At 36.6% G+C, this 12876-nt stretch overlaps 1 protein-coding gene across 23 annotated transcripts in view; it reads right to left on the bottom strand.

The window, feature by feature from the left end:
• DLG2 (discs large MAGUK scaffold protein 2) overlaps nt 1–12876 on the bottom strand; it is a 1022753-nt gene that overhangs the window by 374149 nt on the left and 635728 nt on the right. For all 23 annotated transcript variants that reach the window (XM_033052881.2, XM_033052884.2, XM_033052883.2 and 20 more), the window contains one exon: nt 9737–9787. In XM_033052881.2, the coding sequence (XP_032908772.1) occupies nt 9737–9787 (51 nt within the window). The remainder of the gene's footprint in view (nt 1–9736; nt 9788–12876) is intronic.

Below are 12876 nucleotides of genomic sequence, written 5' to 3'. Positions count from 1 at the left end.
GCCTGTTCCAAAATGCCAATTTATGCCAGTTTGGAAAAGTCAAACTGTGTGAAGCATAATGCCTATTTGTTTGCACTTCCTGAAAATTGGGAGACAATCCAAGCACTGAGAGCACACTTAAATCTGGTTTAAACTTCTGCAAAATTATTTCTGGGCAAAATTAAGCTGGAGGGGAGAAATCTTCTCTTTTGCATCAGACTGGAGAACTAGGGTATAGTACCAAAGGCAGCACTGTTTCATTGTACAAAGCTTTTTTTCCCCAATATGATCTACTGCATACGTAAGTATTCCTTTCAGAAAATGCAGTATTCTGCAGATTTGATTTCACTGTCAAGCAGCTTCACAAACTGTTTATAATAGATGCTCACTTTCCAAACACCAAAGAGAAGTGAACAAATAACAAATAGAGTGAAAGGCCACATCTTAAATAGGTTCATCTGAAGTAAAGGCAATTTTCATGCAAAGTTGTAAATAATGCAAAAAAGCAGCAGGATTACTCCCTGATGAGAGTGAGTGAGTTGAGAAATGAGAGAAAAGCAATAAATGGGTGATATTACCTGAAAAATAAAATGTCAATATAATAATAATAATAATTTAAAAGAACCAGCAGCAGAACATTGCCTCAAGGCAGCTATGATTTGCATGAAGTACCTTTTCAAATAACAGGTAACTCAAGGTCTCTGTGATCTTGGCACAGTTAAAGGGATAAGATTCAAGTAGAGATAAACATGAATAATGCTTTTTTTCCCTATATTCACAAAGGTAGGTTTTGAACCCTTAAATAAATGATGATTAACTTTTCAACTTTTCTTCAGTTTTGATATGGAATATATATGCATTTTTTCCCTGCAGTTGATTTATTTTGTTTCTGTTCACTTTGAGAACAGTTTCTAGTATTGTGTCTTCTTTTTAGTGTCTGTCATGCTCTCCCTGAAGAAGTTCTCTGTGAGTTTTCAATGCAGAGAGTTTAAGTAACTTCATGCTTGCAATTCAGTATATTGGAGAATGAAATTTACTCCCCTGGGAACAAAACAGCTCAGTGTGTCAAGTAACTGCTATTAAATTAAAAAAAGACAAAAAAAGACAAAAAATCTCCAGTTTTCTTTGTCTGGTTGAGCATTCTTCAAAGTTTTAAACTATTTTGAAAACAAAATGTCATCATGAGCTATTGCAACAAAATACTGAGTTATTTAAAGTTTCTCACTTAACAAAAAAAGTCTCGTAATCTTCCCTGGACCTGAGGACTCATTGAAAGAAACTGTGAATCCCTCAGAAATACCCAGAAATTCCTAAATGAATCAGTGAATACATAAACATTCAAAATTACATATACAAATAAATAAAAGCCTAATTAATCCATAGTAATACAGTTATTATTTGCCTCGGAAAGCTTGAGTCATCAGGTGTAAATCCAAGCTATGTATTTTTTTTTTTTTTGAAATATAAAGTTAACACACACGTTTTGGTGGAGACATCCTTCACTGCAAAAATGCCCTCAGAGGAGTTTAAATGGTATTTCAATGATACATCCAAAGAAATACACCATTCTGATTTATCCAAGCTGGCATCCATGAAGCGTTTTGCAGACTTTTAGATTTAGAAGTAGAATTCTAAGAAAGTAATATGAAAATAACAATTTCTTTGATAGGCACCCAGAGGGAGTTAAATGTATAGTGTTATTTCAGCTCTTTTTCGAAGTACATTGCAGCAAGTTTCTTCCCCATCTTTTCACTTATAGCCTTTTCCTCTCCTTTGTCTCCCCTTTCACGGCTTTGCAGTTTTCCTATTGTGCCTACTGGGATACGAAGTGCTGCCACTACACAGCTGGGAAAGGATGTACCCTCTGCACAGTTGTAGCAAATGCTATATGAAATGAAATATAGGGAAAATCTTCCTTATATACAAAGGTTTAAGAGAAAGCCACTGGTTTTCTTAGCATTTTCCCTGGATAACTCAATTTCTTCTGGCAGCATGTATTCTGAAGCAGTCCAGATACCACTATCTGGAGATTACACCAGTCCTAGTCCTGTCACTGTTTCCAGGATACTATCAGTGCTGCAGCAGTTCTACCTCATCATGTTCCTTAGCCTTATAATTGCTGATAATAAATAAAAATAGTTTGTTCCCTCCTCTAAGAGGGGTTTAATATCTGACAGCTGTTCCTTCACTTCTCTTAGTCTTCAATACTCTTCAGTAAGACAGTTATGTGGGTTTATTGATTTCCAGTCCCAGACACTGAATGTGGAGGATGACAGGTAAGAACATCAGGCAGGAGCCTCTGTTTCTCAAAAGGTAGGGCACTGTTTTAGTTTGGAGGACAGGTGTTTGCTAAGAAAGGCAGGAGCTTTTTTTTGAAAACAGAGAATGTAAACCTTTTTCCTTTAAATTATTATAATTTTGAAATCAAATGGCCTTCAGGCAAAGATATGGGAATTAGGAATAACAGTTTTTTACTAGGGAAATTAAAATAGAAATACAATACTAGAAAGAAACAGACCCTAAGCTCTGACAAAGTCAGAATACAACCTGACACCCCGTCAGGCAGGGTGTTGGTAGCAGTTCGATTAAATGATGGCTGTAGTTTTTTTGTGGTGACAGGTGTGATTCAGGTGAAGCAGTGAAGGTGCAGTTTCTTTTTGGAGGTCTAGCGGTGATGTGGAGAAATCCAGCTTCCCTCTGGAGTCCAGTGGAGAAGGGGGCTTCCTCAGTGTCCTAAAACTTCTGTTTTATTTTGGTAAGAAATGTTGGGTCTTTTTTCTTGGCTGAAGCAACTTCCAATGGGATGCAGTAATTTTATCAGTCACACAGTGGGACTCAATGGGCCATTAGCAGAAGATACCTTCCTGGAGGAAGGATGGGTTGTGAAAAGATAAAGAACAATGCCCTGCCTGGTTTCAATGGATGGCCCATTAGCAGAACATCTCCCACGGAGATAAGCATCACCGCCCCCACTCTTAACAGATGGTGATAGAATAGACTTTTTATCACACCTTGTGTTGTAACTCAAGACAGGCACACCCTCTTTCCCGGTTCTCCTGCTTTTCCAAGCCCACCCCGGACTGGCACGTTTTGTACCTCTACCACGCACAGGTGGAACAGGCCCCCACAAGACATGTAGTACAGCTCTACAACCAGGAATAGTTTCAGCATAATGACTCTCTGACAGAATAAGAACAAAGTTTCCCAGTGATTAGTTATATTTTGGGTACCAAATTAGGGCTGCTCTGAGGTGAAAGAAAATAAAATATCCCAGACTCTTCCAAAGAATCTTAATTTAGGTCATTGAACTAAAGCAACCAAATTCTGCAGTTGTTTCAGAAAACGTTGACCTGGTATTTCAGCATCCATTAGCAGGACTTCACACCAGACCGCTTTAGTTTCTTTCACTGATCATTCCAGCACAGCCTCAGGATAAGGCAAACTCTGGTAAGACACAAGACATGAAAGGAGAACACAGAGCTTGCTTTAGCCATTGCATTCAAGGGCCATAGCCTGCCCTTTCCAGTACTTACAAACCTCCCTGAAGGTGAACAACAGTCTCAATGCTAAAGTAAGATCTGATTGGAATTAGAATGCAGAACAGAATTTCCTGCACAGGGGTTGCATGCACTACACATGGATTTTCAAGAATCTTACTTAATTTCTTATTTCACAGAACTTTGTTTTATACACAGAGAAATACACTACAGAGACTCTATATGGATACACAACATATCAGTATTTCAAATTGTTTGAACAACTATAAATACCATAAATAAACACTTCTGCCTCTTCTTGTAGACCTCTTCCAGGAAAAAGAATCCTGTGGGTGAGCTTTCTAGCAATAAACATCTGTAGGTCACTATACTACTATCAATCTGGCACAAACTAGTCAATATGAAGGGTTCTGTCTGTGAATTATAACTTATTGCAGTCTGAGGCTGCAAAACTAACTACCACCTAGGAAGCAAGCAGGCAAAGCCTATCAAAGAAGAAATGTACTAAGGGCACACAGAAAGCTTTCAGCTGTAAAGAAATCATTTACAGTTCTGCAAAAATAAACACTCAGAGAGTAACTCTGAGTTTGGTGAAGCTCATCAGGTACCTGAGGGACACTCACTTCAAAAGATTTACTTTCTCCTGTTGGAAGATGCCAGACTACTCCACTGGGGCTGTTGATGGTTGGACATTGATTTTTGCACTCTGGACTCTCAAAAGGCATCTACAGCATATGCTCTTAAACGTTGAAAATATTTTTCCTAGTGGTCATTTCTTAACCACTCCCTTCCACTCTTATTTCTGAAACAATTAAAGGAAGACTGTCCTGGCACTGTGATGTCCTACAGTCTCAGTCCTGAGAGGTCAAAGCATGAACTTCTGCCTAAGACCTTTAAAAAAGGCAGAAAGAGGATTCACTACTGACTAATAGTGAAAACATTTTCCCCCAGACATACAAGCAAATGGTGGTCTTGATTGGTGAGAAGCTGGACATATCCTGAGTGTATCCTGGCCTGCATTAAAGCAGCATGGCCAATAGATCAAGGAAGGGGATTCTGTCCCTCTGCTCTGCTCTGGTGAAACCCCACCTGGAATGCTGCATCCAGCTCTGGGACCCCAACATAAGAAGGATGTGGATCTGCTGAATGCAGAGGAGACCATAAAGGTGATCAGACGGCTGGAGCACCTCTCCTGAGAAAACAGGCTAAGGAGTTGTTCAGCCTGGATTAAGAGAAGGCTCCATCGAGATGTTAATGCAGCCTTTCAGTACCTAAAGGGGCTTTATAAGAAAGATGTGGACAGACTTCTCTATAACGGCCTGTAGATGTAGGACAAGGTTTTAAACTAAAAGAAGGTAGATTTAGCTTACGTCTAAAGAGGCCATTTTTACAATGAGGGTTGTGAAATATTAGAGGAGGTTGCCCAGAATACTGTGGATGCCTCATCCCTGGAAACATTCAATACCCTGTTGGACAGGGCTCTGAGCAACTTGATCTGGGGGAAACTGTCTCTGCTGGTTTCAGGGTGCTTGGACTTTAGATGGCCTTTAAAGTTCCCTTCCTGCCCAAACTGTTCTATAATTTTGTGATCTTTACAAAAACAAGACATAGATGGGTATTAAAAAATACGATATCAAGTCAAATTAAAATATTCGTGTCATTCAATACAATCTAATCTTACTGTTCTTCAGTGTTCAGTGGAATGCAGCTGTTCACATCTTTGAAAACTACATGTTCACACAGGAAATTAGTGATGAAAAAAGAATGCTTAATAATACAGTAGTAATTATTTCTTAGGTTTACAAGTCTCAAAATGATTAAGAGCTGAGACCTGTAATAATTTCTTTCTTGAAATGTACCAGGATTTCTTTTTCTACTGCTTCCTCAGGATTTTTAAATTTTAGCCTTCAAGGCATATTTTCACACAATACTCTGAGTTGGAAGGAACCCACAAGGATCATGCTGTTCTTGGGTGAATGGCCCATATGGGGATGGAACACACAACCTTTGTGTGTTGGTGTTTTTAGAACCAGTTGACATAATCTCAGGTCACCTATGACTAGCTCTAGTTAAGATGTGAGTAAGTTCTTCAATTTGGTGAAATGTAGAAACCCAATATTTTAGAGAACTATAATCTCCAAGTAGAAAAATTAAATCTTCTCATGGTGGTGCTCGATGCCACTATCAAGTCAAAGGAAAGAAGAGACACAGTAGATGTTTTAGTTTCTCCACTGAACAGAGCCTGTGGTGGATATAGAATTAAATTTATCAGAGTTAACACAGCACATTCAAGATGATAAATCATCATTGAGAATCTACTTTTTTGGAATATGATTCTATTAATATATTTAACCTAATTTTCCAAGGAAATAATTATGCTATGTGAGCATTCATACCTGTGTCTCCCTCATCTGTAGTGAAACAATAGGTAATTGCAATGAAATCTGAAAAAGTAAAGAGGAAACTAAACAACAGGTTCCTAAAAAACTTTGTAAAACTATATGGTTAATTAAAAAACATTCTGAGTGTAACTTGAATTATTATGATAGGCTGGGAAATGCACAGGAGTATAAAAGAAAAAGAAATAGAAACCCTTGATGCATGTCTCAGGCTTGGGAAAATTCTCAGTCAGAGCTCAATGTTTTCAGTTAGAGCTCAACGTTTGACGAAGGTCAGTCAATCTTAGCATGCAAATGCACTGGGAAGTAGATGTCTTTAATTCCAGTGTTGATATAATTTGATTTTTCCAAAGAGTCTATTCCATAAAAACTAATATCATTCTTCTTTCACACAGATACAAAATGAAAATACATACCAAACATGAAAAGAATCTATTGAAAACAGCTCTACTAATCATAAATGTGCTCTTTTTGTCCAACATCTAAAAAGTAGGCAAGGTTAGATGAGCAAAAAGGTTGTGAGATCTGAACTCAGATGCTGAACTCAGCATGAATACAATATGAATCATTAAGTGACCCACTGTCTATCTTAACTTTTCTTCAGGGTAAGTATTTATATTGCCTGATATTCTAACCTCTATTAAAATCCTCTCTTCAGCATCTGTCTCCAAGCACAGCACTTGCACCAAGGAGTCAATCAATTAAAAGTTTCCTCCAGCTTAGGAAAGTTGGTTAGGCTTTGTACCAGAGACTATTTGATTATCTCTTACACTGACCGCTGATTTACAAATGCAAATAAGTCTCTTGATGGCGCTGGGTATCATTCTTTCAAGTCCTTCAGTAATGGAAGCCTAACACCACTGCACTAATATGAATTATTTTAGGTAGAGTTTCCTTTTTAAAATGTATTTAATATTCAAGTTAGAGTAAGGTCATATTTTATTTTTAAGAATTCTGACTGAGTGTGCATTTGGGCATTGTAGTTTTTTATGAATCACAAAGTTTTAGTCTACACCCTGATCTGTAGTTTATACTGGTAAGCTGGTAAGTTGGCAGAAAATCTCACATATTCTCTGAGGTATGACAAGGAATTTAAACTGTCTTACCCTTTTTTTTTTCCCCTACATAAAAGAATTTGTTTGATTTCTCTTAACTCTGTAACTGCTATTCAGGTGTGTTCTTATGAGAGCTCTAAATGATTTAACAGTGAGCTCAGAGATTGGTGAAGGTACTGGGTAAGTGGCTGGCACAACTAAAGAGTGAAAGGATAAGAGCATCCACTAAAGAGAGAGCTGACAGGAGAGTACTTACAACTTCTTTTACTCTTGGAAGCAGCACTGATCACAGATTTAATGTGGATCTGCCTCAAATTAACCATCTGTGTCAAGTCTCACTGAAGCCTTTTAATCTCAAATCCCTGAGTATTTTTTAGCTGCAAACTAGGGTATAACATTTTAAATAGAAAAAATTGAATAATATTATTTTATAGAGAAAAAAATATATTAAAAAAGCTTTTTCCAAAAGCCCCTGTAACCTTGCAGTCAACTTCCTGGTACAGCAGCATGGTCTTGGGCAGCTTGGGGATGCTCAGCAAGCCCTGCATTGTCTTTCCCACCAGACCACGGGCAGAGTTTGCTCTTGACACTTTTGGGACCCTACCAATCTGCTCTCCAGCTCCACACTGCACACTTTCTGCCAACATGCACGAGTTGTCTTATTTTATTCCAGGAGATGGGAACATCTCCTCACCCTGGAGCAAGGTTCATATAAAAGCCATTAACTCTCTTCAGGAATAGGTCCCACAAATCCATGTCACCTATGGATGAAGGTGATCTCTTAATAATTAAATTAATAGTGTATATAGAGACTGGGAAGTGCTCTGAAGTAATCAGTCCCTTACCACCTTACCATCTTCCCTTTCATTATATTATTAAAAATAATGCAAGTAAGAGTGCTTTTGCCCTAATACACCCCCAACTTTTTTTTTTTTTTTTTTTTTAAAATCTTTAAGTTATACTGACCATTTCAAAATATGCATAAATTTACTGAAGAAAATCTTTGATAGTTTTGGGGATGCAGAATTATGTGACCTGAATAACTAGACTAAAATGTAAAGTTTATTACCAGCTGTTTGATATGGGAAAACTACATTTTTCTCTCTCAACAGCAGCAATCTTAACATATTTTGCAGCTTTGCCATTAAATACAGAGAGACGATTTCCCTCTAATTTCTAAAAGCAGTTCTATGGAAGAAAAGGGGTAATCAACAAGGAGAATGTCTTTTTTCTGAAAATGCTTTTAGTCTGACATAAATGACAGCTATTTAAAGGCAATCATTTGTTTTATATCTCGCACAAAACCCAGCAGACACAGTACCCTGCCTTTGAGACAAAACACTGCTACATGTGACAGAACATTTCAAGCAGTACTAATCAGAAGCCACAGATCCAGCATCATCAAGAAAACAACTGAAAAATTGTCTATTAAGATTTGTATCTCTTTTTGCTATTGTTGTTCAGCCTTTAACTGATATTACACTGCACCATGAATAACCAATTATCTGACAGGTACAGGAGATGCAAATCACATTCGTTCTGCAGTATGTACTGATAACTTACACATCTCTTAAAAACAAAGTGCTTTTCAAAATATCACCCAGGAGGCATGTGTTCTGTTGTCTGTTCAGTGACCTTTGGAAACTCCACTCCAATGAATAACTAGTGACGCGTGAGTAAGTCGGGAGTAGATGAAAAGTGCCTACAACCTTAGATGTTGTCTGTTATGAAGATGGCTATGATAAAAAGATACATTGCTCTTTCATAATTTGCCTGAGAGAGCAAATCAATGAGAATATAAACTTGCATCCCTTTAAGTTTAATGGTTATGGAATTAATTATCCCGGACAATTAAAAATACAACATGCAGAAAAAGTGCAGTGAATTATATAAGTATCTAACTTAATGGTAATTTACTACTTTACAGGCATTTGTTCACAGGCATCAAGCACATCTTGATAAATCTGGCCTCCTATTCAATCCTTTCATGTAGAAAGAAGTTGAACTGTGCTTCAAGATGGAAAAACTTTATATTCCCAAGATGCTGGTAGAACACCAAAGGAATTCAGCAATGATATTCTTACATCCATTAGAAACCTTTGTAAGCATTATGACATATTAAAAAGCTTAGACTTTCTTTCTCACACCCTACATGGCTCCTACGGCCTTGATCTATGTCAGACAAAGCCAGTACTGTAAGACAACAGTTACATAACCAAGAGGCAAGGAAAAAACACCAAATCAAGGGAGACATGGTACAATACATGTTCCTTTAGTTTTGGTGCTACATCACCAGCAAAGCCTTCACTGCAAGCCCTGATTACAGCTCAGATATTTCGGCCTCTGAGTAAGCATATCTTTTATGCATAGATAAGGTCTATAGTTTTTATGTAGCCACTAGAACAATAAAAACCCTTTTGAAATTTTTATATTATAGTATAACACTACACATCCTCTATCATGCACATATGTCAGGAAACCAAAGATTTTTAAAGAGAAAACATTTCACAATTCCAGTTGACAAGCTAAAAATGCAGTTACCAAGCCACAGAGGCTCTTCACAATAACCAAACACCCAACTGAGAATTATGAGGAAGAAAAGCATTTTGAATGCAAGTAGCTAAAGCTAAAACTTCTTAATAGCATGAAAGACTTCTCTGTTGTATCAGTCACATTTTTATAGTTTAGAATAAACTGCAGATGCCTTTACTCAAAATATAAACAATTCAATTCTTTTCATCTCATAATTAATATTATTTTTCTTACAGGCTATATTTTACTGTAAGAGAGAATAAATTATACTTACCCTCTCCAAAGTAATTTCTTCAAATTCATATTCAATTTCTGTTCCATTGACCTAAAGAAAACAAAATCAGAGAATTCCTTAAATCCCCATGGAAGGTAGCTTCATAGGCATACTGTTCAGTTGTTCCAATGTCATTGGTTTACTGAAGCACATTTTCTAACATATAGCTGAGGACTTCTAAAATATAGACTACTTAACTCCCTTTTGTCTTGGAGGTGTATAATCAGGCTTATAAACTGAAAGCAGTAGAAGTTCAGTATGTAATGGCTATATAAATCACCAACATAATAAGACTGATATTTGATGGAGCGTGTTTGTGGACTTTGTGCTAATGTTTAAATAGTTTCCAAAGTAATAGTTTCAGGTAAAATAGAAGGTCTGCTTCTAATATTCTCACAATGGAAGAAAAATTATTTATGCATTGTCTTACAACCCCCAATTTACATTGCAATACAAAACCAGACAGGAAATTCACAGTACTTATGTAAAAATCACTCACTGATACATACACTGAAATACATCTTGTTTACTATATTAACCTAGGGCAAGAACATGATAGAGGACCTTTGCAAGAGACAGTTGAATGGCAAAAAGGCACAGAATGTTAATGTAATTCTTATGCTGAGTCCCAGTGTCAAAATAAATTAAGCTACAAAATGTAGAGCACCAAAATGAACTGTGCTGGACAAGAAATCTATCAGCTGAAGAGATGACACTGATTTAAGCAGTATTCTAAAACTTATTCCAGTCTGACATGGATTTTTTTTGTCCCTCCAGGCAACTCACTTAACGTAGTACCTTTCTTCCTTTTCTCATTTCCTAAATGTGTAGAGAAGAGCATCTGAGAAAGCTACAAAGGCTCACTATATTGCAAGTAAACTGCAGAGCAATGAAAATATATTTATCATTAAAATCTCAGAAGAATTTCAAAGTACTACTTTGATACCACAAGTCAGCATTTTTTTTATTTGACCAGAAAATATTGACTAATTAAAAAAAAAAGAAGAAAAATAAAGAAAAATATATTAATCATGCTATTTTAATTTTTGCAATGATGGCATATGCCCTGGAAAATAGCTTTGCTTTAGTGTTTTACTTAATTTATACTTAATGAAAAAAAATATTTTTCAAGATCTAAACTGAAGGAAAGCATTGGGATTGACTTCATCCTGGAGGAACAAATTTGTTATTTCTCAAAACAAGAACATTTATCACTCCTCCCCACTCCCAACTGCTAATTTTCTGTATTAGATTCCTAACTGCAATCATAAAACACTGTACATAAATCATTCTTTATCTAGTCAAGCACCTTTCAAATGTAATTAGGTACTTCTGTTGTGAATATTTTAACAAGGTACATATACTTGCCAAACAAAAGGTTCCTCTAAAATCCACCGACTATTTAATTTGTTTACAATTTAAGATCTGATAACCATGCAATCAGTAATAGAAATACATTCCCCAGAATCTGTGTTGAAAAGGAAAGAGAGAGAAAAGTCGAAACAAACACCTCATGCTTAACAATTGTATGAAAACACAGCATCAATGAATATAATATTTAATACATGCATCATATTTGGGTTTTTTAGTTTATTACAACTGGGTAATCACATCACATTACACTAACACCAGAGATGGTGTTAGCAAAAGAAATTTACTACAGGATGTCTTCCTGTCCTATGATATCACTTTAATGCTTTCTGCATAGACTCTTTTATTAATATAGGCAACTTACTAAGTATGGAGATCTTTATAGCTATTCAATTTTTTGTCCTTTCTTGTCTAATGATAATGAAATCAAAGCTACCTATATGTCTCTGTTTTCATGAACTTCTCTTTCATCTTAGGTTGGTGGATAGCTCTGATCTATGTCTTCAATTCCTCAGTCTTGCTCTATAAAGCTGTCTTTGCTTCACTGCTTATAATCGCTTTTCCTTTGCATTAAAAACTCGTTAGTGCAGCAAAATGGGAAAAAGAGGGATATGAGAAGTGAGCAACCTCTGTGGAAAGATGAAAGGAGAAAACACAAGCTGAATACTCAATTTGTATTTGCACACAAACGATATCTTGCTTATGACCATCTGAGGGGCTTCTATTATCATCCACATTGGCAATTCTCAAAATGTCTTCAATTCAAATAAAAATTAATTGCAGCAGAGATCCATTATCAGGCTCCATAGCAGCAGGGGTGATATGAATTAAAAAGTCGATCTTGATCCAGCTCCTTTTGTTATTTAAACATACATATCTGCATATGCTGCTCACTGCCCTGTTTGTTTTGCTGGTTGCTCAGCAAACCAATGCAGTTATTTCGTAAAGAATCCAACAAGATACTGTACCCACCTGAGGCAGATGGGATGATGCTTTATGCAGTACCACTCACTGCTAGCACCATTTTACTTCATATTTAGACTCTCTGGCTGCACCTACACTGCTAAATTATAGTAAGATTTCAGCCAAGTCTCAGTGCTTAGGGCTGTTTCTGTCTGGAGCCTGCTGGAAGCAAATAGTCAAGGAGTGAGCCAACAGTTAAGCAGGAAGAGAATCATGGCTCAAGCACTGGAACTGGTTTGTTGGTGCTCTCATTTAGCAGCATATGGACATACCCTCTGTTTTTCTACATTTTTAACTTGACAGTCTCTGGCCTGTCAAAGCACCTAAACAAGCTGTCTGAACCTGCAACTTCCATTTCTTGCAAGTAGTGGCAACCTACTCTTGTGTCTCTCTTTACATGACTTTTCTAATCCTGCTTTTATATCAGATTGCAATAAGAATTCAAAGTAAAATTTACCACAGCCTCCATGGTTTTAGATGACTATGAAAAATTACAAGCATTTTCATTCAGTATTTTTCTTCTCCACATTTAAATAAATCATCAGCATTTTCCAGTTGTTGGGGAAAAATTCTTTCGCAGTTTCCTGGAGTGCAAGCTCATCACGACAGATATCTTTAATATCAAGTAAAATTTACATTTATAATGCTGAAATGTGAGGTAGTCATCTAGTTTTATATCCAAGTGAGTAAAAACAGACATGTGAAGGTCTTAATTAATTTCATTCTATGTTAGAAATCTCAGGTAGGTGAGGCAAATTGTGCCCAGAGGTTTTCTTTCACTATGTACAAAGAGAGTCTAAAAACGA

Source organism: Catharus ustulatus, chromosome 2, assembly GCF_009819885.2.
Source record: "Catharus ustulatus isolate bCatUst1 chromosome 2, bCatUst1.pri.v2, whole genome shotgun sequence".
Taxonomy (NCBI): Eukaryota; Metazoa; Chordata; class Aves; order Passeriformes; family Turdidae; genus Catharus; species Catharus ustulatus.
Note: the sequence above shows the minus strand (reverse complement) of the source record. Positions and strands in the feature narration are given on the sequence as shown.